General features: G+C 61.9%; 1 protein-coding gene across 1 annotated transcript; it reads left to right on the top strand.

Moving 5' to 3' along the window:
* Positions 1-7,622: 7,622 nt before the first annotated feature.
* On the top strand, positions 7,623-12,907 carry MNX1 (motor neuron and pancreas homeobox 1). Its single transcript, XM_053926914.1, has 3 exons — positions 7,623-8,483; positions 11,299-11,459; positions 11,984-12,907. The coding sequence occupies exons 1-3, from the start codon at positions 7,829-7,831 to the stop codon at positions 12,335-12,337; spliced, it is 1,170 nt and encodes a 389-aa protein (XP_053782889.1). The 5' UTR covers positions 7,623-7,828; the 3' UTR covers positions 12,338-12,907.
* The last annotated feature ends 11,381 nt before the right edge of the window (positions 12,908-24,288 follow it).

The raw sequence follows: 24,288 nt of genomic DNA, 5'->3' as shown, positions 1-24,288 counted from the left end.
TGCCTGTGGGCATCACTCAGGCCCCAGCTGCCCGGGAGGAGTCAGGGCCTGCACTCCTCTCCCTTCCGGGGCCTGGCGGGGACATGCCAAGAAGATGCAGCCTCGGACAGAGACTTTGTGGACCCCCCAGAGCCCTCGCCGCACCCCTGCAACATCCCGCTCTGCTCTCCGTCCTGAGTTCAGCTCACCTTGAAGGTGGCCCGGAGCAAACTGGGGCCACCAGGGCCCAGGACAATCGCCTCAGTGGGCTACTGAGGCCACTCCTGGGTCCTCAGAGAAACGGGGGAATATCTTCCGACCCAGAAGCTTTGCCGTATCCAATCCTGTCGCAGTTTCGGGGGGGCGGGTGAGGTCCCTGGGGTGTCCCTGGCACGTCCCTAGGCCCCAGAGCCATCCTGGCCCTGCAGCCCCTTAATGGAGCTGATCTGTGACTTGTTGATTTCCCCTGAGCAAATAAGGCTTTGATGCAGTTCCAGCCAGAGTGGTTGGCTGATGAATTGACAAAAACTAATCAGCTTTATTGGGAAACAGGTTAAGGGCGCGGGCGTGTCGATAATTCTCAGCCTGACCCGCTCATCCATTAACCGAGGCAGGCTGATTAGAGTAAGAAGACCCTCTCGCGTTTTGCACTGAAATTGCTTTCATAAACTCACCATTATTAGCAGTCGATGCGAGCAGCTAATTTAGAGAAGACACCCCAGGCACGTCACATCTATCACCGGGGTTTATGTATCATTATCTCATTTACAGAATGTCGCAGTGTAATATGTGTTTTTGGCAATAGGATTGGCCAGGCGCCTGGGCTGCGGCTCTTCCTAGCGGCGGAGCGGGGCCTCCTGCCTCTTTTGCCCCCCCAACCCCCGGACCCAGGAATGGGGGCGGCTAAGGACCCTGGCTGGAGGACGCTTCCCTGGGGCCCGGCCGGGCAGATTGGGAGCCGCCACACACACACACACACACACACACACACACACACACACACACACTCACACTCCAGACTCTCACGGTCACACCAGCACTCACGGCCCAGCTCCCTCCCTCGTGTGGCTCTGGCGAGAGGCCCAGTGTCAGGATTCGCTCCGACCTCGGAGCGGGCCGGTTGGGAGTTCGAGGTTCGACCAGGCACCCCTCCCCCTCTCAGGAGCTCCGGCAGCGGCAGTCGGCTCAGCTCTGCCCCCTGCAGGGCAAGGGGTCACTCTGGGCGCCGTCCAGGCCTCCGGGGACAACCCCCCCGCCCCCCCCCCCCGCCCAGAAGGCCTCTCTCCGCCCTCCCAGGCTCCATGGGTGGGGGTCCTGACCTTTCCTCTCCTGGACAGCCACTGTCCTCCCCTGGTGGCCTGGGCTCTGAGGCCCAGATGCGCACGGCTGCTGGGAGCGGGCCACCTGTTCCGCGGGCCATTAGTGTAATGTAAGGGCCCCGTCACCAGGTTCGCACCCTCCTGCAGCGACAGACGGCCGGCGGCTGCCGCAGCCTCTCCAGCCTTTCAGTGGGATTTCCCAGACGGGCCGAGGGGAGGACCGGGCGGGTCACCAGGGGCCCTCTAACGAGTTCATTAGCCAAATGACATTGCCCGAGGCAGTGGGCCTGGAGAAGGGGGGGCGTCAGGACAGGTTACCGGGTCTTCCCTGCCCCTCCCCACCCCACCACCTCCACTGTCTCAGCCCCCAACCCGGATGGGGCCGTGTGCAGGAAAAGGGTGTCGGGAAGAGGGACCCCCAGGCCCAGCAGTCTCAGCGGCACACAGCCCACCGCCCAGCCGCCTGGGGCTCCGCAGGGAGGAGTCCAGCAGGGTCAAAGGCCATGAGGGGACGGGACTTAATAGCGGAAGCCACTGTGGGACCTGAGGTCGGAGCCTGGCCTTTGGCTGCGGGTTCGGAGGCACAGCGCCTGGCTCCTCAGGGCCGAGTTTGCCTGTCTGCGGGAGTGGACACGAGTGTGCGTCTCACCACTGTCACGGCTACTGCACAGCACCGCACGGAAGGGCGACCGACTTGGGGCACCCAGGGGGTCACTGGGGCTATGGTGTGTGTCGGGCGGGGGGCGCAGGGTCTCCCATTCCTCCGGGAGGAAGTAGCCCCCGTTCAAATGGTGAGGTGGGCAGGGCTCCTAACAGACCTGTCTCCCCCTCTCCTGCAAACCCCACGCCCGCCAGCCCCAGGGGGAACAAGGGCCCCTGCAAACCAGCCAAGACTTGCACACAGGACCCCCTCTCCAAGTCTGCCCCAAGCCTGAGCTCTGTCCCTGGGCCACCAACGCGCACCTGTGGGAAGAGGCGGGGGCGGGGTGGAAAGAGATGAACTTGACCGAAGGCACCATTTGCTCATCTTGGGAGGAGACGCAGAAGCACTCCCATGCTCTCTCTCGCTCGCTCTCTCTCCCTCCCCCCTCCCGCCGGCAGCCCCAGCTTCTGCCACCTCAGCAACTGCTAAATAGACCAATTAGTGACGACTTCCTGCCATTACCCGCCGTGGAGTTGTACATTAGTGTGACTATTCAGCCATAATTTCGCTTCAGAAGGCACTAAAAAGTTCACGCGGCGAAGCGCTAAGGCGTCTGGGCCATGTCTGTTGTTGTTATTTGTGTCTCTTCCCTGCGTACCCACTCCAGCTGGGGTCACCGGCCAGGTGACGCTCCCTGCCCCCCACCAGGGGCGGGGGAGGGGGACAGAGAAGGCCGCCTGCACAGCCTGGGGCAAATGCCATCTGAACAGCATGTGGAGCTTAGAAAGCGAATCCTGGATGAGGAGACACTTTCTGGTGTGCATGGGTCTCGGTCTTAAAATAAGACCCCTCCCAACCTCCTCTGGGGTTGAGGGGCGAGTCTCTCTCACTGGGAACTGCAAGTCACAGCCGGGCTGGTTCCGAGAAGGTCCTCAAGTTGCAGCTGCTGAAAAAGCCACCCTGGGGCGGGCCTTATAAACCTCATTCCAGACGATGGGACGGACCTGCAATAACAACATTGAATTCCATCAAGCCCTCTAGCAGAAAGGCAGTCTTCTCCTGGAGGGGGTGTTTTCTCCCCCTGTTGAGGGTCGTTGCCCCACAATCTGCTTGAAGGGGCTCCGACAAGCTGCCCCTTGCTGCCTGAACCCTTGCGGGGGGCGGGGGGAGTTTGTTCCTCATGCTAATCTGGCTGGAAAGGCTTTGGGTGTCCCAGGTGGGAAGGAAAGCTGCAGATGAACTGACGAAGACTAGTCGCCTCAGATCCCTGCACCCAGGGGCCGGCCGTGAGGCCCCAACACCAGGCCCGTCCTGCCCGGGGAGTCTGGGGGAGCAGGGAGACCAGACCGCCCAGGGTCTGAGCCTAAAGCAAAAATATTTTGTATCTGGAGGAATTTTCTAAAAATAGGTGGCCTGTCGGTTGCCGGGTTTTTACGCATTGAAATCCTGCAGCGTCCCCTGGCCTCTCACGGGCCCAGCAGCGAGCCCCCGTGTGGGCAGGTTGTCCGCAGCCAGGGCTGGGCCCGGGCCGAGGGGACAGGCCCCAGACACCCCCAGACACCAGACACCGGGACCGCGGTGACCTGAATCCAGGAGTAAAGGGAGAGGCCGACAGGGAGGGGCCGAGAAGAAAGCACCCAGCGCGACCTGAGGCGGGGGCGCGCGGAGAGGAAGAGGACCTCTGGTCGGAGCAAAGGCTCCACTCTGCTGTCCCCCATCCCATCCCGACCCTTTCAAGGCGAGCGCCTGGGGTCAGGGAGGAGTTTAGCAGATCAAGGAACTAGGCTAACCACGAGACACCTCTGGCCCTCGGAGCTCTGCTGGGGGCGGAGATACCAGCGCAGATCCCCGCCCTCCTGCCCCCACGCTTGCTTTCAGGTGACCCCAGCTGGCGCGCTGGTCCGTGCTCGGGGCGCAGAGCATCCTCCACACCGCTCCCCGCGCTGGCTCTCCGCGGGGGCAGGGCCGCTGGCGATCCGCAGGTCCGCACTGCCCCCAGCCAGCACCTTCGCTGGGGATGCGGCCGCCTGGGGTCAAGTGCCACCGCCGCCCGAGCGTAGGCGCTGACCCCGGGCAGGTCGCGCAGCGCCGCTCAGCCCGTTTCCCGAAGGAAGCCCCGGGAGGTTAAACTGCAGTTTAACTAAAGGACATCACCACCCAGAACACGAGATCAGCAGGTCAGGCCGAGCGAGCTGCGTGTGGCCCAGGGTACTGAGAACCTCGGCTCCGAAACAGGTGGGAGGCACCCCAGATTCTTCCGCTCAGAGTCCAGCCATCCGCGCCTGCCCGGGGCGCCCGCGGGTTACCGCTCTGTGCGCCTGCCCCATTTCACGTGCAAGGGAGCGATGACACGCGCGGCAGCTGCGATGCCCGTGTCCTACCTCTGAACCCGTCAACACACACCTCCATGTGTTTATCTGGAAGAAGTGTCCAAACACAGGACTCGCAGGGTGCTGGATTTTGCACATTTAAATGCCGCAGCCCCCCCTGACCTTTTAACAAACACGTAAATGTACATTTCCAGCCGGGAATGGGCGTGGGATTGTTTGTATAAACCCCCAGCTCTCACCTCTGGGCAGTGGGAGAAAGGGCCAGGAGGAAGCTTTCTGAACCCTGAAGGAAGGCCCTCTGGGGAAGAGAAAGGGCCGGGGTGGGAGCCAGGCTGTGGGAAGTCACACCAGGCCCGTGGGGCTGGAGGCTGCCCTGGGCCAAGGGCGAGAGGAGCGGCTGGAGACCCGGGGCGGCCCTCCTGCTGGACCAGACCTGTGATGTCCCACCGCAGCCAACCCCCCGGCCCCCCCCCGGCCCCCCCACCTCCGGCCTGCCTCCCCATCTTCAAAGGCAGCTTGGCTAGGCCCACACAGAGGCTGGAACGGGGAAGGGCCCGCATGCGCTCTTCCCGGGCCGTAAACCCCACAAAGACCCCAGCTTCCCAGACGGCTCCCTCTGTCTCCACGCAGTTGCACAGAGAGAACCTCCAGCGTGTATTCGCTCCTTCTTAGCATGCGTGTGGTCCCTCGAAAGCCCTTTAGCCCCATAGAGTCCATTGGGTCTGATGCGGGCTTTTCTAGACAAAGAAATAGAGATTCACCAAAATAAAGGGGTGTGGAAATCGGGGTGCCACTGCAGTTGGAGGGGCGGCCAGGACCGGCAGTAGCAGGCAGGCTCAGTCCTCTGCGGTCACCTCTCTGGGCCCCACCGGTGTGGATGGGAGCTAAACCAGGTGAACCAGGAAGTACTTCCAGCTTGACGGGGGCGGGGAGGACACGGGGGAGGTGGGAGTTTTCATAATTTGACAACACGGTTGCCGTGGGACAAAGGCAGTGGAGGGAGCCCTCTGAGAGTTTAAAACACAGGGCTTTGTTGAGGGAGGGGGGTGTTTGGTGAGCCTAGCTTGCTAGCCTGCATACCCGCCCCCACCTGAAAGGGCCCTGGGGTCTTGGCGGGGGCTGTTCTGGGTGGGAGAGAGGGCAGTGGGCTAATCTGGGGAATTTAGTTGGCAGTCACTCCCCGCCCCCAGCCTCCCTGGTCTGGTTGGTGGGTGGGAGCCCTTGGGACTAGCTGTCCTGTCCCAGCAGACAGAGGGAGAGGTGACGAGACCCAGGAAGGCCTGTCAGCCTAGGAGCTCAGCCCTGTGTGTGTGTAGCAGGGGCGGGGGGGGGCAGTCACAATTGCTCTGTATCTTAGGGAGGCAGATGACACCCAAGACACCCTTCTGAGAAGGGCAAAGGGTTTCCTGCCAGGAACTGGTAGCTCAGCATCTCAGGTCTCTGCATAGCCTGCCTTCTCCAAGGGCACCAGGCAGGGGGCAAAGGGGACACAGGGGTGGGACACTGGAGGGCCGCAGTGGAAGGGGGTGGCCCCTGCAGTCACACCTGGCTCCAACCCCAGTCCTGAGGCTGAACAGTGAGCTGGGGAGAACAGTGTCAACCTCGCTGACCCTGCCCTCTGTAAAATGGAGGTTCAGGGAGATAATTCTAGAAAGCTCACGGGCACGTAGAAATGGGTGTGCCCCCCACTCACCACTTAGAGGCAGGACTGCATTTTTATGTCCTCAAAAAGCTATCCTCTGAAGACAGAAACACCATGCAAATCTGTCCTTCCTATTTGCAAGTCAATGCTGATTTTTGTAAAGCTGCCTAACATTCTCCGCGGGTCTCTGCGGCCCTGGACACCCTCCCAGTCACCGGCTACTCCGGTGTGTCTCTCGGAACCACCGGGTTGTAAGGACAAAGAAACAAGACCCCTGACCACAGAGTCCCTGCAACCAACTCTCACGGAGATAAAAAGCCTTTGGAGGAGAAGCAACACAGTCCCTACACAGTATTTACCTTTGGGGAAAAAAAAATCCCTCCTGTAGCGACCGGACCTGCTGATTTTACAGCGTTCCTGGCGCTGAGTGCGTCCCGCTGCTCTGCCCCTCCCCAGGCTCTGCCTGCCCTTTATTCACCTCTCTGCTGCCGCAGAAGCCGGGCTTCCAGAACCTGAAGCTCTCTCCTGCATTCCCACACCTGTCCGGGGAGATAACTCGCTCTCATGGAGCTATTGACAAAGCCTGGTGTTGGGGTCGCCTGTGCGTAGATTCTTTCCGTGTAGAAAAGCCCTTGTAAGTGTCTTTACTGTAAATATTTGAGGCCTGGGCGTGGGGTGGGGAGACGGGCCTGGAGTCTCACGCCACTACCTTGCTCAGCCTTCCGGCCGATTTTCCAGGACGCTGCAGGCAGGAGAGGGGCACCCACAGCACCGTCCGGTCTCAGGGCAACGCCTGCCCCCGAGGTGGAGGCGGGCGCGGTGTCCTGCCAGCCCAATGGGATACCTAGCAGAGAGAAAGAAAGGGCTGCCACCGAGGACCTGCTGCATGCGAGGCGGACAGGTCTCCGGGCCGACCCGGGTCTGCAGGCCACAGGCACGCAGACGCTGCCCTCTGCGCCTTGGCCGGGCGGGGGCTCGCGGCGACCTCTGTGGACCGCAAACTGACGCGCACACGCGCAAGGACGCGCCCCACACACGACCCCTGAAACGCACAGCACTCCCCAGAGGAGGCGAGAAGGTTCCACTTGTAGAGGGCTGGCGACAGAGACACAAACCGCTCCTGTGCGCCGCGGAGACCCGGGAGCGAGGCTTGGGGGCCGGGTCGGTCTTCTCTGCGCTACAGACACTGAGCAGGGCGGCTGGTTCTGGAAGCAGCGTGGGCGCTCGGACGCAGAAGTGGACAAACTCCCCCGCTGGCGAGGCGGCGGGAGAGGACGCGCTCTGCTGGCCCTAGGGGACGAGTATCTCGGAGTCTGGAGTTTGGCAGCTGCGGGGGCCCCCCGAGCACCCGGGGTCGCCAGTGCCCGCCGCCCTGCTCAGCACCCCAAGGAGAGCCAGCAGAGATCCTAGGCTGCGCCTCAGAGCTTTCCACCCCTGGTCGCTGTCCCCTCCCCGCAGCCCCAGCTCTACACCCCGGGCTGTTTAGGACCACGCGGCTCAGGGGCGGGGCGGCGGGCGGCCGCGACGGTGACAGGTGCGCCCTGCGACCAATGGCCGGGCCGCCGCCCCTCCCCGGGCCCCCCCGCGCGCGCCAATCCGCGGCCGCGCTGCGCTTCAAGTGCGCGCAGGGGCGCGGGTCCCCAGCACGGCGCCAGCGGCCTCCGCCCGGCGCTCCAGCACTCGCGTGGAGTTTGTGCGAGCGCGTGGGAGCGCGGCAGGGGCGGGGCCCTCGCGGAGGAGGCTCTGGACATGGTCACTCTCGGCTGAGTTTCCGGCGGCGACTTCGATTATTGGCAAATAATCATCGTAACAATACCGAGCCCTCGGGCTGGCCACGCCACGCACGGACTCCGCGCCTCCTCACACGGCCGCGTCACCCGCCACCCGGCCTCGATCGCCAGCCCCTCTCGAGCCGATGGAAAAATCCAAAAATTTCCGCATCGACGCGCTGCTGGCGGTGGACCCCCCGCGCGCGGCCTCGGCGCAGACCGCGCCACTGGCCCTGGTCACCTCGCTCGCGGCCGCCGCTTCTGGCCCGGGCGGCAGCGGGGCGAGCAGCGGGGCGAGCGGCGGCTGCAGCCCCACGTCTTCGGAGCCGCCCGCGGCGCCGGCTGACCGCCTGCGAGCCGAGAGCCCGTCGCCGCCGCGCCTGCTGGCTGCGCACGGCGCGCTGCTGCCCAAACCAGGCTTCCTGGGCGCGGGCGGCGCCGGCGGCGGGCCCGGGGCTCCGCACCACCACGCGCACCCAGGCGCCGCCGCCGCCGCTGCCGCCGCCGCCGCGGGGAGCCTGGCGCTGGGGCTGCACCCAGGGGGCGCGCAAGGCGGCGCGGGGCTCCCGGCGCAAGCGGCGCTCTACGGCCACCCGGTCTACGGCTACTCGGCAGCGGCAGCGGCGGCGGTCCTAGCCGGCCAGCACCCGGCGCTCTCCTACTCGTACCCGCAGGTGCAGGGCGCGCACCCCGCGCACCCGGTCGACCCCATCAAGCTGGGCGCCGGCACCTTCCAGCTGGACCAGTGGCTGCGCGCGTCCACCGCGGGCATGATCCTGCCGAAGATGCCCGACTTCAACTGTGAGTGCCGCGCAGCCCTCGGGCCCGGGGAGAGGGGAAAACACGGGGCAGGGGCTCCGGGCAGGCGGATGTCTCGCGCCTCCACCGGGCACCGCCCTCCCCTAGCTCTCTGCTCCAAGTGAGCTCTGCCCGCGCCGCGAAGCCGCCCCGCCGCTCTGCCCGGGGCCTGCGAGGACTTGTGCGGGCTGAGCGGTGCGGGGTCGGCAGCGAATTATTAAAATGGCCACGCGAGGACCTCGCCTTCTCTCTCTTTCTAAGGTTAGAGGCAGCTGGAGGAGTGAGGCTAAAATCTAATGATTAACCGGCAGGCCGGGGGAGAAGGAAGTGGCCGGGGAAGGAGCGGCTCGGAGCGTCCCGAGTCAGGCGGGCCTGGGGGTCAGGAAGCAGGCGCTCCCATCCCGGGAAACAGGCGTGACTTTGCCCCACATTCTGGGGTCCGGAGAGACCCCCGGCCCCTCCCAGCAGAGGGAGTGAGCCGGGAGGAGCCGGAGATAAACGGGCTCTGAGACGTCAGGGCCTCCGGGCCTTCCCGGTGCTCTGCCTGCCTCTGGAAGGGCGCTGAGTCCAAGGCGCAAAGCCCAGAAGGCGGCTGGCTGGGCTGACTTGACCCCACCGGTGGCGCCTGGACCCCTTTGGGCAGAGAGATGCGCCCGCCTTTAGGGACCCCGCCGCAGGGACTCTGAGCGGCAGGTGCCCGTTTTGAATTGGGGGCGCCCAACACAGAAGCGAATTCCCCCCCCCCCTTAGGGAGGAGAGAGGAAGGGCCGGCTACCTCCAACACCAAGAGCCGGTGGACTGGGAGCGGTGTGTTTGCTTTCCCTGGGGCAGGACAACCGGGTGGCCCTGGCTTTCCTGGCCCCCGGGCTGGGCGCTGTGGAAGAGTCTGGGTCTGCGCCGCGGCCCCCCCAGTGAGGCTCAGAGGAAGATGCAGAAGGCTTCCTGCTTCCAGCGTGGAACACCCAAACAAAGAGACCCCATTGTTTCTGTCTGAGTGGATTTGTTTAGACTGAGGAGATGCAGGCATGGGAGAGGGGAAAAGCCAAAAAGAAAACAGAAATAAACACTTGCCAGAATTCAGATCCCTCTGTTAGAGGCCGTGGCTGTGACTGAACAGAGAAAAGGTAGGGCCCGGAGGGCTGCAGAAGTCGCAGCGCGGTGAGAAAACCCCGGCAAGGGCACTGTTTGCCTGCAGCCGCCCTGGCCTTTTGGCCCAGCTCTGCTCCCATCCCTTCCCATCGGGAAGCCTGTCCCTCGTGAGCCCCCACAAAGGAAAGGGAGAGCTTGCTCTCACCTCTCAGCGGGGGAGGTGCTGCCCTCCACACAGGTGGTCTCGGACAGCCAGACCCAGGGCACCTTGAGGGCCTGGGGCCCAGCACACCCCTTCTCATGGATTGCTCCTTCTGACCCACCTTTCCCAGAGCCTGGGGCGCACAGCCTCCCACCGTGGGGGAGTCTCGGTTTCCACACTGGCCCCCCTGGGTGCTGGGTTCCGAAGCCACCCAGCGGCTCTCTCCGGCCGTCACGGAGCCCAAGGTCACTCGGGAAACTGCTTAGAGCCAAGTTCCTTTGCCATCACACTTCGCCCATCTCTGGCTCCCAATTTTGACCCAGAGGTAGCCGACTGGACACCCAGGCAGCGCGCAGTCCAGAAAGGAATGCGGACACAAGCCCTGAAGGGCAGTTAGGAGCCAGCCAGGGTGTGGAATGTGTCCGGGGTGCCTCTCTGGTCGCCGGAAGAGTTCAGTGCCTTTAATCGGCCGTCTCTGCTGCTGGATGGCATTTCCCAAATGGTCCCTTCGGAGCCAGTGTTTTAATTAAAGTTGTCCTGTATTGTCAAGTTGGGAATTCGGGTCTTGTTTAGCTTAAAGCAGGGGGCGGGGGCCTCCCATAAAGCAAATTGCCCTTCCCAGGGGAGCCGCTCCTCCTCAGAGGCCGGCCGCTTTTCTTCTTTCTTTCCTTTTATTGTCTGACGCTTGTCAGGCCCCTGGGAAATCAAGGGAAGTCTCGTTTTGAAGTCATAAAATTCCCTGTGCTGTAACCGCGTGAAATTGCGTAAATAAAGTGAGGGACCCCCTTCAGCGCCCGGAAAGCAGAGTTCCCCCTACCCAGGTCCTTCATTTGCATAATGAGAATCGTCCCGAAAAGAATTCCAATCTCCCCGGTCCAGTCTCTCTGAGCCCCGGGGGCAGGTCGTCAAGAAAACGTTTTCAATGAGAGAAGGTCTCTGGTTAACACACTCCCATGTGGGGCCAGGGTTAGTCCTTCCTCCCTTCCTTCCTTCCTCCCTTCCTTCCTCCCTCCCTTCCTCCCTTCCTTCCTCCCTCCCTCCCTTCCTTCCTCCCTTCCATCCTTCTCGTCCTTCCCTTTCTCCTCTGCTTTGTACTGAAGGAGCCTGCACAGCCCTGGCTGGGGAAGAGGCAGTGATTCCGGGAAAGCCATTTAGATCTGGGCCTGAGTTGAGGGAGGTGGGTGAGGAGTGAGTGGGAGGTGGTGCATCCTTCAGGTCTCTGCTGCTGGCCTTTGTCACCCTTCTTTCTGCCAGCACCCCCTCCCCCCAGGTGGAGAGGGCGCACCTGGGTAATAGGCTCTGTTGAATCAGACACCCAGGACCAAAAAGATTTGGCCTCATCAAACCTGAACCGTCCGGTTCCACCCAGCCTCCAGGGCCTGGGCTCCAGCTGACCCAGCCCCGGGGAGGTGCCACCAACATTGAGGGAAGAGGTGTCAGGCTGTAGGTCCGAGGGGGGGGACCCTGAGAACCCGAGGACAGCCGGGCTGCACCTCACGCCCGGTCGCTCTCCGCCCACCACCGCAGCCCAGGCGCAGTCGAACCTCCTGGGGAAGTGCCGCCGGCCGCGCACGGCCTTCACCAGCCAGCAGCTGCTGGAGCTGGAGCACCAGTTCAAGCTCAACAAGTACCTGTCGCGGCCCAAGCGCTTCGAAGTGGCCACATCGCTGATGCTCACGGAGACCCAGGTAAACTGCACCCCCCCAACCCCCCAGCACCTCCTGGCCCCTGGGGACACTGTCACCTCTGTTCTCCACCCCGTGAGGCTCCTAGCACCCCGAGCTGCTCCTTTCCCACTGGTGGGTGCGGATTAGTGTCTGGGGAGGGTGCAGGTGCCCCCGCCAGGCCAGGACTCAGCTTCTGCGCCCAGAGGTCTTGGTAGGTTGGGGCGAGGCCCAGGGAGCTGCATTTCCACGCCCCTGCCCTTCCCGTTCCCGAAGCAGGCGGCCCCAGGCCACCATCGGAGACGACTGTTCCAGAGAGAGAAGAGGGGACATCTTGAGATTCGCAGCCTCGCAGAGCTGCCCTGCCCTTCCTCCGCAGAACTAGGGTGCTCCGCCCGCCGGGTCGGGGCGCCCGGCCCGCGCCCAGCTCCGGGGAGGGGTGCAGCAGCCCCTGGAGTTTGAGTCCTGCGACCTGAACCCCACTCGCGGCAGGGACTCGGGATGGGAGGGGGTGGAGGGGGCAGCGTCTGACCTCCTTGTGCCCCCAGGTGAAGATCTGGTTCCAGAACCGGCGGATGAAGTGGAAACGCAGCAAAAAGGCCAAGGAGCAGGCGGCGCAGGAGGCGGAGAAGCAGAGGGGCGGCGGGGCTGCGGGCAGAGGCGGCGCCGCGGAGGACAAGGGCGACGAGGAGCTGCTGGGGCCGCCGGCGCCTGGGGACAAGGGCAGCGCGCGGCGCCTGCGGGACTTGAGGGACAGTGACCCCGAGGACGACGAGGACGACGAGGACGAGGACCACTTCCCCTACAGCAACGGCGCCAGCACGCACGCCGCCTCCTCCGACTGCTCCTCCGGCGGCGACTCCCCGCCCCCCAGGCCCGGGCACCAGCCCCCGCCCCAGTAGGACCCGGGCCAGCGACGGGGGCGCAGGGATGCCTGGCCGCCGCGGCCTCGAGCCTCCCGCGGCCACCACCACCGGGGCCCCAGGTCCCACTGCGTCCTGGGGGCTGCCCGCGTGGGCCACAGCACCGCTCTGCCCTTCCATGGACAGAGGGGGAGGCCCAGTGTTCTCGAACTTGAACTCTTGTTCCTATCAATTTAATTTCGGGTGGTGTTGGGGGGCGGTATCTGTGAGAAGAGCCGACAGCCACCAGGGGCGGCCTCCCAGCTCCCCCCTGTCCGGAATGGAGAAGGCAGAAACCTACAGTGTTAAACGACCTCGAAACTTGAAACCTTCTCTGGAAACGCCATTCTGCTGAATCTTGAAAAAAATAAATGTTTTGTGCTTATGTATCTTAGGGGGAAAAACTATGTCGTGAGCGTGCAAACTGCTGGAAATCTCAAAACTGTACTGTCTTTATTTTTGTACATTGTATTTATATGTAAAAAAGAAACGTCTACTTATGCATGCTAAATTATTTAGCTTCTCCCATCGCCCACGATGGAATGTAAAATAAATTGGTTTTTTACTGGATACGCGTGCAGACCTCTTGCGGGGAGTTATGGCACCGGCTTTACAATTTGTGTTGTTGAAAGGATGGTGGTCCCCCACCCTCCCCGGGGCAATTCCCAGCTGGAGGTGAGAATCTGAATCTCGGATCGCAGCCGGGTGTGAGGACCGCCTCCTCCTTCTGGGCCCTGAGCGGGCGGGGAGCTGGATTCCGCTGCTGGGGAGGCGCAGGTGCGAAGTGCTGGAAAAAGCACCTGAGGCCAGGTGTGCGCGCGTCCGGATGCCTGGCTCACATCTGTCCCGGATGCCGAACCCCAGGAGAGCAACTCTGGACCTCTGCGTTTGTTTTCCTGTTTCCTTGAGGGTCTTCTTGCTTCCCTGGTGCTCCCGAAAGGGAAACACACTCTGAATGTTTCAGAAGAGAAGCCGGGCTGGCTCTTGGGGTCGGCGTGGCCGGCGCGCCCGCTGGCGCACGTATCCCCGATGGGGTCGCCGAGGGCTGCGCTTCTCCTTCCCCAGCGAGGAACCTCCCGAGCGCCGGCCCGGATCTGTTTTCTGGGAACTGCGCGCAAATATCCGCGCGGACAGGGAAGGCGACAGAAAGGCTTTGCGTCCGGGCTGCCGTGGCTCGGGGTTAACAAACCTCAGCGGCGCACCATCAATCACCCGCCGGCCCGCGCATGTGTTCCGCGCATGTGTTCCGCACATGCCGGCCGCGTGCGCCCTGCCTGCTCGCGGCCCCCGCCGCCTGCGGAGTCGGGCCTCTCCCGGGCCTGGAGGCATTCCGCGACAGGGACACTGCGCCTCTTTCTCCTTCCGTCGTGCCTTTCTCCTTCCTTCTCCCACCAGGCGCCTGGGCGCGGGGTGAGCTCCTCGGCCCCCTCCCCCATCCTCCCCCCCAATCCCGGCTGATAAATGAGTTCAGAAGGGCCTGGCGTTTCATTCGGGTGATTACGCGCAGGCCAGCGGGGCCACTCCTCCACCTCGAGGCCCGGGTGAGATTAATATCCTCTCTGGCAGCTCATTATCACCCCGGGCTCCTTCCATAAAATCCAACCCCAGCCGAGGCCCGGGCGCGACCGCTGGAGCCTGGCGGGAGCAGCGGTTGGGCGCGGGCCTGGCCGCCTCGGGGTCCAAAGGTGCTTTGGGGACGGGACTGGGGTTGCAACTGGTGGGGAAGCCGGAGGGAGGGGTGGGCGGTTGAGGAGAGAGACGTGCCTTTGGGTTAAAAGCGATGTGCGTATCTCGTTTTAATTTCAAACACATTGGTGAGTTCAGCCTGCAACGACCACTTTCCAGGCTGGTTCCACATCTGGGGTTTATTCCCGCGCCCCCCGCTCGGGGCCCAGCCTCGGCGCCACCACCGCAACGCTGGGCAGCCGTCCTCAGCGTGGTGCTGTCCCTTCGCCCAGACCCACTCCCTCTGCGACAAGGGGAAGGGGGCACTGAGGGACATCATTATTACGGTCCCTTCTCCCCCAGCTGAGCCAGCCTGGGCTTGGCGTGGGGACTTGGCGGCTGGGAAGGAAGCACGGCCCTCGGCCCCGGTGCTCCAGCCAGCTGCTTAATCGCGGTGGAATTTATCTCACTAATAAATTTAATGATCAATTCGTTCTTGTCACAGTAGCTCTTCCCCAAATCAATTATAGCAAATTTAAATATAATCACTGGCTCGTCCTCACCCACTCCGGGCACAGCGAACAATTCATTCCCAGTAGCAAGCACCGCCTGCCGGCTCAGCCCTGCTGCTGGAGGACCCCCTGCGTGCGGACGACGTTCCCGCACCCGCGCCAGTTCGCCCAGCAGAGCCCCGAAGAAGACGAGCCCTTGCTTCCAGACAAAGCCCAGGCTTTCCTGCGACCCAGCAGGCCTGTGGCCTGGAATCCTCCCTGGTGCCATGGGGCTCCCCCGGCGACCCTCTGGAGGGTCCCAGCTGAGATGCTCCCCCGGTGGGAAAGGGGGGTGCCCCCTCGGTTCCCCCAGCAGAACTGAAAGAATGGGAAGAAATCCTGTTCGTGACAAAGAAACCAATCTACCCCCCTCCCCCCGCGAGAGCTCACGGGCACCCTGTCCAGTCCTGCAGGCGCCCAGGGGCCGACCCCTCAAGTGGGAGAAGCGCGTAAACGGCCAGAACGAGCCCCAGCGGGCCTGTGTTCCCTGCCCTGGGCTCTCCCTACCTTGTCCCCAGAAGCAGGTCACTTGGGCACAGTCAGCTCAACAGACTGTCCACAATGCCCAAAGCACAGACAACAGAAACCAGAACAGACGAACTTAACCGTCAACACTTCTGCACAGCAAGGGAGCCCAGCACAGCAGAATGAAAAGGTACTCTGGCAATGGGAAAACATTTGCAAACCGTATCTCTGCTAAGGGGCCGATGTCCACGGCAGAAAGCGCCCACACAACGCAACAGCCGCGACCAAAATCCAACATAAACGTAGACGAAGGACGCGAATAGACGTTTCTCTGAGGAAGACGCACCAGGCGGCCCACAGCACGTGGAGGCCCATGACGTCCCTGCTCCTCGGGGAAGTGCAAGCCATCTCCCCCCCCCCCCCCCCCCCCCCCCCCCCCCCCGTCTAGGATGTCTGCTGTAGAAACGAAACAAAGCAGGAAGCAATGTCGGTGAGGACGGGAGAAGCTGGGGCCCCGTGCACAGTTAGTAGCAACGTCAAGCAGTGCACACAGCCTCTATGGAAACAGTATGGACGTCCCTGCAAAAATAAAAATAAAAATAAAAAAATCGAACGCAAGCTAGAAGTACCTCAGGAACCAGCAGTCCTCCTTCGGGCTGTGTATCCAGAAAGAATTAAAGGCAGGCCCTGGGAGAGACATTTGTTCCCCACGCTCACCGCAGTGAGTCTCGATGGCCAAGAGGTGGAAACAGCCCAGGTGTCGGTCCCGGATGGATGGACCAAGGAAATGGGTTGCGGATGTAAAATGGAATATTATTCCGCCCCACATAAGAAGGAACCCTTTTAAATGCCACGACACGGCGCGTGAACCCGGAGGACCCTATGCTGAGCACAACAAGCCAGTCACCCAAACTCTGCACAGTTCTCCTTATGTGTGGAATCTGAAACAGTCGAACTCCTAGCAACAGAAGGTGGAAGGGTGGCTGCCAGGGGCAGGGAGGAGGGAAAGGGAGGCTGCTGAACGGGTGCGAAGTTTGGGTTTTGGAGGAACCAGTTCCAGAGATCTGTCGCCGATGAAATGTGTCCCGTTAACAGGACTGGACTGGACATGCGGTGCAAGATGGTTAAGGTGGTTGCAACAAAGGCAGACCTTCCTCCCTCCCTCTTCCTCCTCCCTCCCTTTCTCACCTCCTCTTCCTACTCTCTCCCTCGCTCCACCCCTCCCCCTCCCTCCCCGTCCCCACTAAAGGTGGGGCAGACTTGCTAGGGAAAATCCTAACTACAGAGAAGGCCCAGGAAGGGAGAACCTGGCCCCCCGACCCCGCCGCCGGAGCCCCTGCGGTCCCGTGAGGTTGGGCGCCAGCCCCGCATGGCAGGCCAGGTCCCTGGAGCACCTCCCAGGTTTGCGGGTTCACTGATCCCTCACCCCTTGTGACCCCTCCCCTGGGGTGGAGGGCAGTTCAGAGTTGCACTGGGGTGAGAGTGGCCCCCAGGCACAGGGCGGTGGGGCTGGAGGAGGGGGCGCTGCTGGGAGGGGCCCTGAGAGCAGAGCAGGCCCCTCCGGGAGGGTTGGAGTCCTTGGGGTGGTCCGCACGATGTGCCCCCACCCCGTATCAAAGTCCTGCACGCTCCGTGTCTCTCTCAGCAAAACTAATCCCCCCGGAGGCGGGACCTCCAGCAGGAATGCAGCCCATTTCAGGCCACAAGGGCAAATATGTTTTTCAGATTTGGTTTTTATGGTCAGATTACAGTTTATTTTCCGTAATAGGGCACCTAATAAAACCCACAGCGCCGGGCCGGGCCTCCAGCTGGTGGCCTCGTTCAACACTTTCACTTCGTAAATCACTTTACAACCCGCCAGGTGTGTCCCACACCGGACGCCGATGAGAAACAGCCCCCGGCTCCTCACCCCACTCCGGCCCCTCGCTAGCCCTTTCCAGCCCCCATGTCCCTGGGCTGGGGACCCGGTGCGGGCAGACCAGGGTGGGTCTTCACCTCCCAGGACAGGACACCGCCCCCCCCCCCCCCCGCCCCTGCTATCCCCGCACCCCTCCAGAGAAGGTGGGAGCCCCCTCCCGCCGGCCCCGTGTCGACCCTGCATTCCGAGGCCCATGCACCTGGCCGCCCCCCCGCCCCCCAAGTGTACACAAGCAAGGTGTCGGACTCCGTGCGGCTCCTCTGGCCATTGTCCGCCGTGCTGGGCTGCACAAAGGGTGCCGCCGCGAGGGGCTGGGGGCGCGGTTTACCCAGCTGGGGAGGAACAAAGGCCGCCGCCTTATCTGGGGTGGGCGGGGCACGGGGTCAGGCCAGGGGCGCTGCGCTGGGGCCCCTCCGCTGTCCCCCGGATGCAGCAACCCGTCAGCTCCCCGCTGCTCAGGGGTGTCCCCACCTGGCCAGGTGGGACCCCACCACTCAGCGCTTGGAAGGGTACCCAAACAGCTCGCCAAGACCTCTGGGAAGCTGGGGTGCGTGTAGTCTGCACGCTGGGGCAGGTGCCTGCCCCTGTGGTCAGAGCGACCCCGTTGCTGTTAAACCTCTGGTTTTCATGTTTGTCCCTTTTCAATACTGCAGGGCACCTGATGAATAATAGCCTTTCTCTCAAGCATAAAGCACTGTCCTCTGTGCTGCCCCGCAGAAGGAGCAAAGACAAAGGGAGTCGCGGCGGTTCTGGGGTGGGCGGTGGGCTGGGGGGGCGCAGGCTGGCCAGCAGGTGAGGGCATAGGTGTGCCCCACAAACTGCTGCTGGGACTGCCCCCAGCAGAGGCTCACAGGCAAGGCGGAGTGGTCAGCGCTGTGACAGGAACCCCGCAGGTAACTTTTAAACGGAGAACTCTGTGAAGGAAACGCAAATGCTCTTCCTTCCCGGGTCTGCGACCCCTCCTTCTTTCTTACCTCTCACCACCCAACCAATTTCTGCTGGTAAGGAGTTTCTTCCACAGGGTGCTGCCAGGTTCTCTTGTGTCCTGGGACTGGGGACCTGTGTGACCCTGTGGCCTCTTCACCCACGAAAGAGACCGCAGTAGTGAACTGGGAAGTCCATCCACGCACTCCTTTGCTCAGCCAGTCTCCTTGGAACAGCTGCTACTGTTTCAGCACCGGGAGGGATACATTGTGAATGATACAGACAGAAACCTGCCCCCGGGAGTCACGTTGTAGCAAGAAGAGAAGGTGTGAAGAACCAAGAGCAGGCCCCTGAGTTCCATGGTGTAACCGGTGCACAAGCACATCGGTCGTGTGCAGGACTGGGGTCATCGTGAAGCAAAAGCAAGGGGGTGCAGTTGGAGGCACTGAGTGTGGCTGTCACCCATGCAGCTGCCACTCTGTCCCCCACCAGGCAGGAGTCTGCTGCTGCTGTGCGGAGTGACGGGAATATGAGAAATTGGGTGGTAGAGCAGGCTGCCTGCTTTTAAGAGGCTGGGTGAGAGGAACTGGGGACCTTGGGAGCGCTGACTGGTGTGTCTCAGTGGGTTAGCAGAAAGGTCGCTGGTTCGATTTCCAGTCAGGGCACATGCCTTGGTTGCAGGCTCGGTTCCCAGTAGGGGGCACATGAGGGGCAACCACACATTGATGTTTCTCTCCTCTTTCTCCCTCCTTTCCCCTCTCTCTAAAAAAAAATAACTACATAAAATCTTTAAAGAAAAGAATTGTAGGGGATACTCACCCTGAGTGCCCATGACTGAACATTCACTAATGTTCCTGTCTGTTGCGGTGGATAAATATTCCAGCAGACGGAACAGACAGGCATGTCTGGGGATGGGAGTGGGAATTTTGAGACAGAAATAGATTACGTGTCTGATTTATTCAGATATAATTCACATACAATATTGGATTAGTATTTAGGTGTATGGTTTCTTAATTTTAATAATTAATGCACACATTCTAAGACTCCTCTGGAAAATAAAAGAGAACAACAAAATTTCCACCTAGAAAGATGCATTGCCCCTTTAGAGACTTGGGGAGACCTCTGGGAGGAGGGGCTCAGGCACCCCCGAGCACAGGACATGGACTGCGCTCGCTCTCTGACCTCAGGTGACACCAGACGCCCTTCACAGGCCCTACGCACAGTGTGTCTGCACCTGTGCATTTGCCATCCTTGCTGGCCCTGGTCCCAGCCACCCTTCTGGACAGGATGCCGGCTTGTCGCCCCTGTGAACTTGCTGTGGCCAGAGCAGAGGGCTGGGGAGAAGGGTGGGACCTCAGGCCTGGCCACCTGGGATGGTGTCAGGCCTCACCCAGTGTGTTGCCAGATGGATCCTTTGAGCTGCCTGTGCCCGGCGTCCCTGGCTGCAGGGTGGGGACTCTCGGTCGCTGGCTCACACACAGGAGGTTGGCCACGTGTCGGGTGCCACATACAGGCCCCTGGGATGATTCCACAAATGTGGGGTAGGTGCCTGTTTGGGCCGTGGCCCCCAGACCCGAGTGCCACAGAGAGCACCCCCTTGCTGGGGCAAGGGTCCCTGCAGTCGGAGCTCAGGCTGCTCTGGGAAGGAGATGGGGCGGGCAGGGGTGATTTTTGTGACGATTCCTTGAGACCAGGACAGGAGACAGGGGGCAGCGGTGAGAGTGAAACCCTGGCTGGGGGACCCAGGACCCTCCTTGCCAGGTGGGGGCCAGCTGCACAGCAGCACGGGACACACGGACAGGGACAAAGCCTCGCAGCAGCCCCTCCTGCCAGCCCCTCAGGAGGCCTGGGCCCTCCTGCCCAGGGCACCTGGTCGTCTCCTTTCTGTACACATGCCCTCCTGGGTCAGGTCAGCTCCTGTGAGCACCCACAGCTGTGATGGCTTCTCCAGCGGACTCCTGTGACAGGTAGGAGAGGAGATTGGGAGAGACAGAACACACACTAATGACTACCAGCGACCCGGCCCGCCGGGCCCAGCTCTGGTGCCTGCTGATGTCCCCCCCCCCCACACCTCCCACGGGGGCATGTCTCCTGCTTGACCAATGGGACATTCACAGGCGGGACATGCCCAGAGCCTTGTAAATGCCTACATGACGGTTGTCACATGGAGACCTGCGGGCCAGCTGACCTGCAGCCGCCAGAGTCCACCGAGTCCCATCCCCTCCGCGCTGCCCTCCCCCCACAGGAGACTCATCACAACTGTTGTTGAGGTCACTGCCCTCAGGGCGGGCAGCAGCCCAGGGAAAGCACTGACCCCACGCCCACCCCTCCGCACAGCCCACCTTCATGAGCCGCCTGCTCCAGAGCCTTAGTGAGCTCTGGCCCCTGACGCTGTCCGAACCCACTGCCGTCCTGATTCGGGGACTGTTTATGGAGGAGCCCTGTGGCATTGGACAGAGAGCAGAGGACTGTGGAGCCGTGCCCTGCGCTGCGGGCCCCGAGTTGGGCAGGCTGTAGGCTGGTGGCCCGGGAGGGTGGCAGAGCGGGTGGCAACCTGGAGAAGTCTGTGTGGCCGCTGTCCGGTGTGTAACTACGTACTCTTCAAGACTGTGGTCCAGTGCGCTGTCCCCCGGCACCGAGCTGCTACATCAGTCAGGGTTATGGCGGCTTTCTCAGGCAGCAGCTCATTTCTCTCCCAGACACCCAGGCCCTTCCCTCCGCAGCTCGGGACAGCGGCCCGGGGTCCCCATCCCACCAACAGGGACAAAGGACAAATAAGTGTGCACCCTTCCCAGTTCAGAAAGTGGCATTTTCACATCCATTCGATTGGCTAGAAATCTTTTTTTTTTTAAGTTTCCATTTATTTATTTTTGCAGAAAGGGGAAGAGAGAGAAACATCCTTGCCAAGAGAGAAGCATTGATCGGTTGCCTCTCCTCCATGCCCCGACCAGGGACCAGACCTGCAACCCAGGCCTGCACCCTGACCGGGGATCGAACTGGCGACCCTTCACTTTGTGGGATGACGCCCAAGGAGCCGAGCCCCACCAGTCAGGGCAACAAGCTAGAACTCAGCAGGGCCACAACCAGAGGCACAGTGTCACTCGGGGAGCGGAAGGGAGCGTTGCCTTCCACCACGGGCCTAGCTCAGGCCCAGGCTCTGTGTTTTATTTTATTCATCTTTCATTTATTTATTTTTAGAGCAACGGGGGAAGAAGGGGAAAGAGAGGGAAACACCTGTGTGTGGTTGCCTCTTGTGCGCCCCCTACTGGGGCCTGCCACCCAGGCATGTGCCCTGACTGGGAATCGAACCAGCCACCCTCTGGTTCGCAGGCCTGTGCTCAGTCCACGGAGCCGCCCCAGCTGGGCTGTGTTATTGTGGTGAGACACACATGCGGCCGGCCACCGGAGCCTGTTGTGAGCGCACACTTGGGCAGCGTGAACTGCAGTCACAGTGCTGTGCGGGCACCACCACCGCTGCCATGCCCCACCTCCAGCTCTGCCCCCACGGGACACTCCCTGCCTCTCCCCCAACCCCACACACCTCCTGTGTCTCTGAATCCACCATTCTAGCTGTGTTTGGCTTTTTTTAAAAAAACTTCCCACTATGTAGACTATAGAGATGAACGCAGTAAAAGGGCCTGGTAAAATGATAGCCTTCCGGCTTCAGCAAAGGTACCACCATCCACCCAGGTGTTTCAGCTGACAGGTGACCCAGAGTCACCTGAGTCCTCTGTCTTCACAGCCCACCGAGAGCCGAGTCTGCCGCAGACACACCCAAGATCGTGCACGGGCTCCGGCCCCCACCCTCTCTTCCCTGACCTCTGTCCTACCTGGCCACCCCCCACCTGTGGCCGACAGTCCATTTGCAGCAGCTGGTGACCTGCCTCCACCTGGCTTCAGGTGTACGTCATAGTCAAGAGTCCAATAAACGAAAGGGCCGATCGGTTCTGCTCCAGGCGCTCGCCTTTCTCAGCACAGCTGACATGTGAGTCTCGGCGGGGACGGGCCCCGGGTGCCCAGGGGGCGGGAGTGAACAGAGAGGCCAGCCAGCAAGGCCACTTCAAACAGTGAGGCCAGCGCATCAAAAGCGTTGGGTCCTCTGCTAAGTTTAAAGCCAGAAATATGGGCAAGTTTCAGGGCTCTCGAACCCTCCCCTTTGTTTTCACAGGTAAGGAAGACGCTGGAAGTCTCTCTCTCCTTCTCTCTCTCTCTCTCTCTCTCCCTCTCCCCCCCCCCCCCCCACACACACGCTCTTGGTTTTCTAAACTGCTGAACATCCCCCCTCCCCCTGAGGGTTTTCCAAGTGGCCCAAATCCCTGACTTGCAGGTGGGCAGCAGGGTCCCTTCGTGTCCGGCCCTGCCCTTGGCCCCTGGGGCCACCGGACCCCCTCTGCCAGGCCTCCTCTCTCCTATCTTCACAAAACAAAGTAATTCGCTTTTAATGAGCGTCGGTGTGTTCGTTCCCAGCCCCACTTGTGCAGATAACGTGTGCGAGGCCTTCCCCGCGGGGTCAAACCACGGCGGCCTTCATAATCAGAGAACAGAAATAAATTATGTTTGCTCATAAATGTTACCAAGCCTTCAGTGGCCAGCTGCCTCCTAATCACAGATGCCGTGATAATATTCTGCTTTTATCAGGTCTCCTGCGCTCGCAGGTAACAAAGTGCTTTATTATTCCGCCAGGCAGGTAGGGGACCCAGAGGCTGGCTTGCCCTTCGTGCTGCGGCGCCCGCCAAGGGCAAGCTCTCAGGTGGCAGGTGCAAAACACGGGGCTCCCTGCCAGTGGCCCCTTGGGGTCCCCCGAGCGCCCAGAGCCTTGAGAGCCGGCCGACCCTGTGCCCTCCCTGGCTGCTGGCTTCCCTGCATGGTGACCCAGCGGGCGCTGTTTGTGACAGGGATCCTCTGCCCACCAGGCCCAGCCGGTCCATCTGCAGGGGCGGGGCAGCGAGGGCATTCTTCACTGCCTCCCCGTCACGAAATCTACCACAGTCACGGTCACACACGGTCCCCACTACCCAGGCGGCTCGTTCCGCTGCATGTTTCTCAGCAGCTCAGCCAGGCAGCCTCCACGGAAGGCCCCCAGGAGGTGCGGCCCCCAGGCCTGGGCAGGGAGCTGCTGGATCCTCCGGGCCCCCCAGTAAACTAGCCCACCAGGGGACAAGGCCAGTTCCAGGAAGTGGGGACAGCGGGGAAGGGCTCCTCCTGCCAAACTCCACGGGAGCTCAGTGCAGGCTCAGACTGCGCTCAGATGCCACACTCTTGGGAAGGGACAGCCCTGCCCTTGGAGAGCTGAGTCAGTAGGATGGGGCTCGGGGGCTCAGGCCCACACCAGCCTGGCCCCCAGCCCATGTTCTGTGGGACCCTCTGCTTCACAGTCTGGGGGGGCTCTTGGCAGTGCGTGAGGATCCTAGGACCCACGGCCCGGCATCCCCAGCCTTCCCCAGGACGTGGCCTCTGCAGCCTGTTCCCCACAGCTGCTGAAGTGGAGCAGCAGACGCGCCTGCCCCATTAGCTCTGATGTAGGAAACGGCTGTAAAACTGGCTGTCCATCTGGGCCAGACGTGCAAGGGTGCTAATGGTCGCGGCATGGGCTTCACTGGCCGGCCTGGGGCCGCAAGGAAATGTACTTCCTCCGCTAATCAAAACTCGGAGGGCAAGGATCGAATAAATCTCAAATAATCACATTGTATTTTTGATGAGGGAAATGAGTGTGTTTTATGCCCTGAACACTTGAACTTGCAGCTTTGCGCTCGGTGAGCCCTGGAAAAGTGCTTACTCAAGACCTGTGATGGCCTCAACTATTTCTGCATCTCGTCCGATTTCCCCCTTGGGCACGCCTGCTGGGAGTCCACTCCAGGAATAAGAGGTTTGGCCCCGGCTGCGCACAGTGCCGGGACACCAACAGGAGACTGGCCCGTGGCCCCCAGCCCTCGCCACCCCGCACTCAACTAGGATGGGCTGGAGTGCACCTGGCCTTGGGCACCTCAGCCTCATGTGTTTGGCAGGCCTCCCTTTGGTTTTGTGAAGGAAAACCTCCTCAGAGACAGAAAAAACACGCAGTCGACACTCCAGACCCTTGGGAGGACGTCCCAGCCCACTGGGGCCTGTGCCTGGAGGTGGGAGCAGACACCCCCCCACTGTGCACCTCAGGGGGCTGCCCCCAGGCTCTCCTGCCGCTGGAGGGGACCCTGCCGGAACCAGCGCAGCACTCGGGCCTCTGGAGGACACAGAACTCGCAGGAGGCCGTAAAGTCACGACCCAGAGGTGCCCCCTCCTGCCAATGACAGCCAGCATCACACCCGGCCTGTCAGCCAGATGAAGCTGCGTGAATGCTCCAGAACGCAGGTGTGACGATGGCACCGCTGGTGCAGGAGGGTGTCCTGCCTCGGGAGACACAGGCGGAGGTTTAGGAGTTGAGTGTCATGGTG

The sequence above is a fragment of the Desmodus rotundus genome, chromosome 6, assembly GCF_022682495.2.
Source record: "Desmodus rotundus isolate HL8 chromosome 6, HLdesRot8A.1, whole genome shotgun sequence".
NCBI classification, from domain to species: Eukaryota; Metazoa; Chordata; class Mammalia; order Chiroptera; family Phyllostomidae; genus Desmodus; species Desmodus rotundus.
Note: the sequence above shows the minus strand (reverse complement) of the source record. Positions and strands in the feature narration are given on the sequence as shown.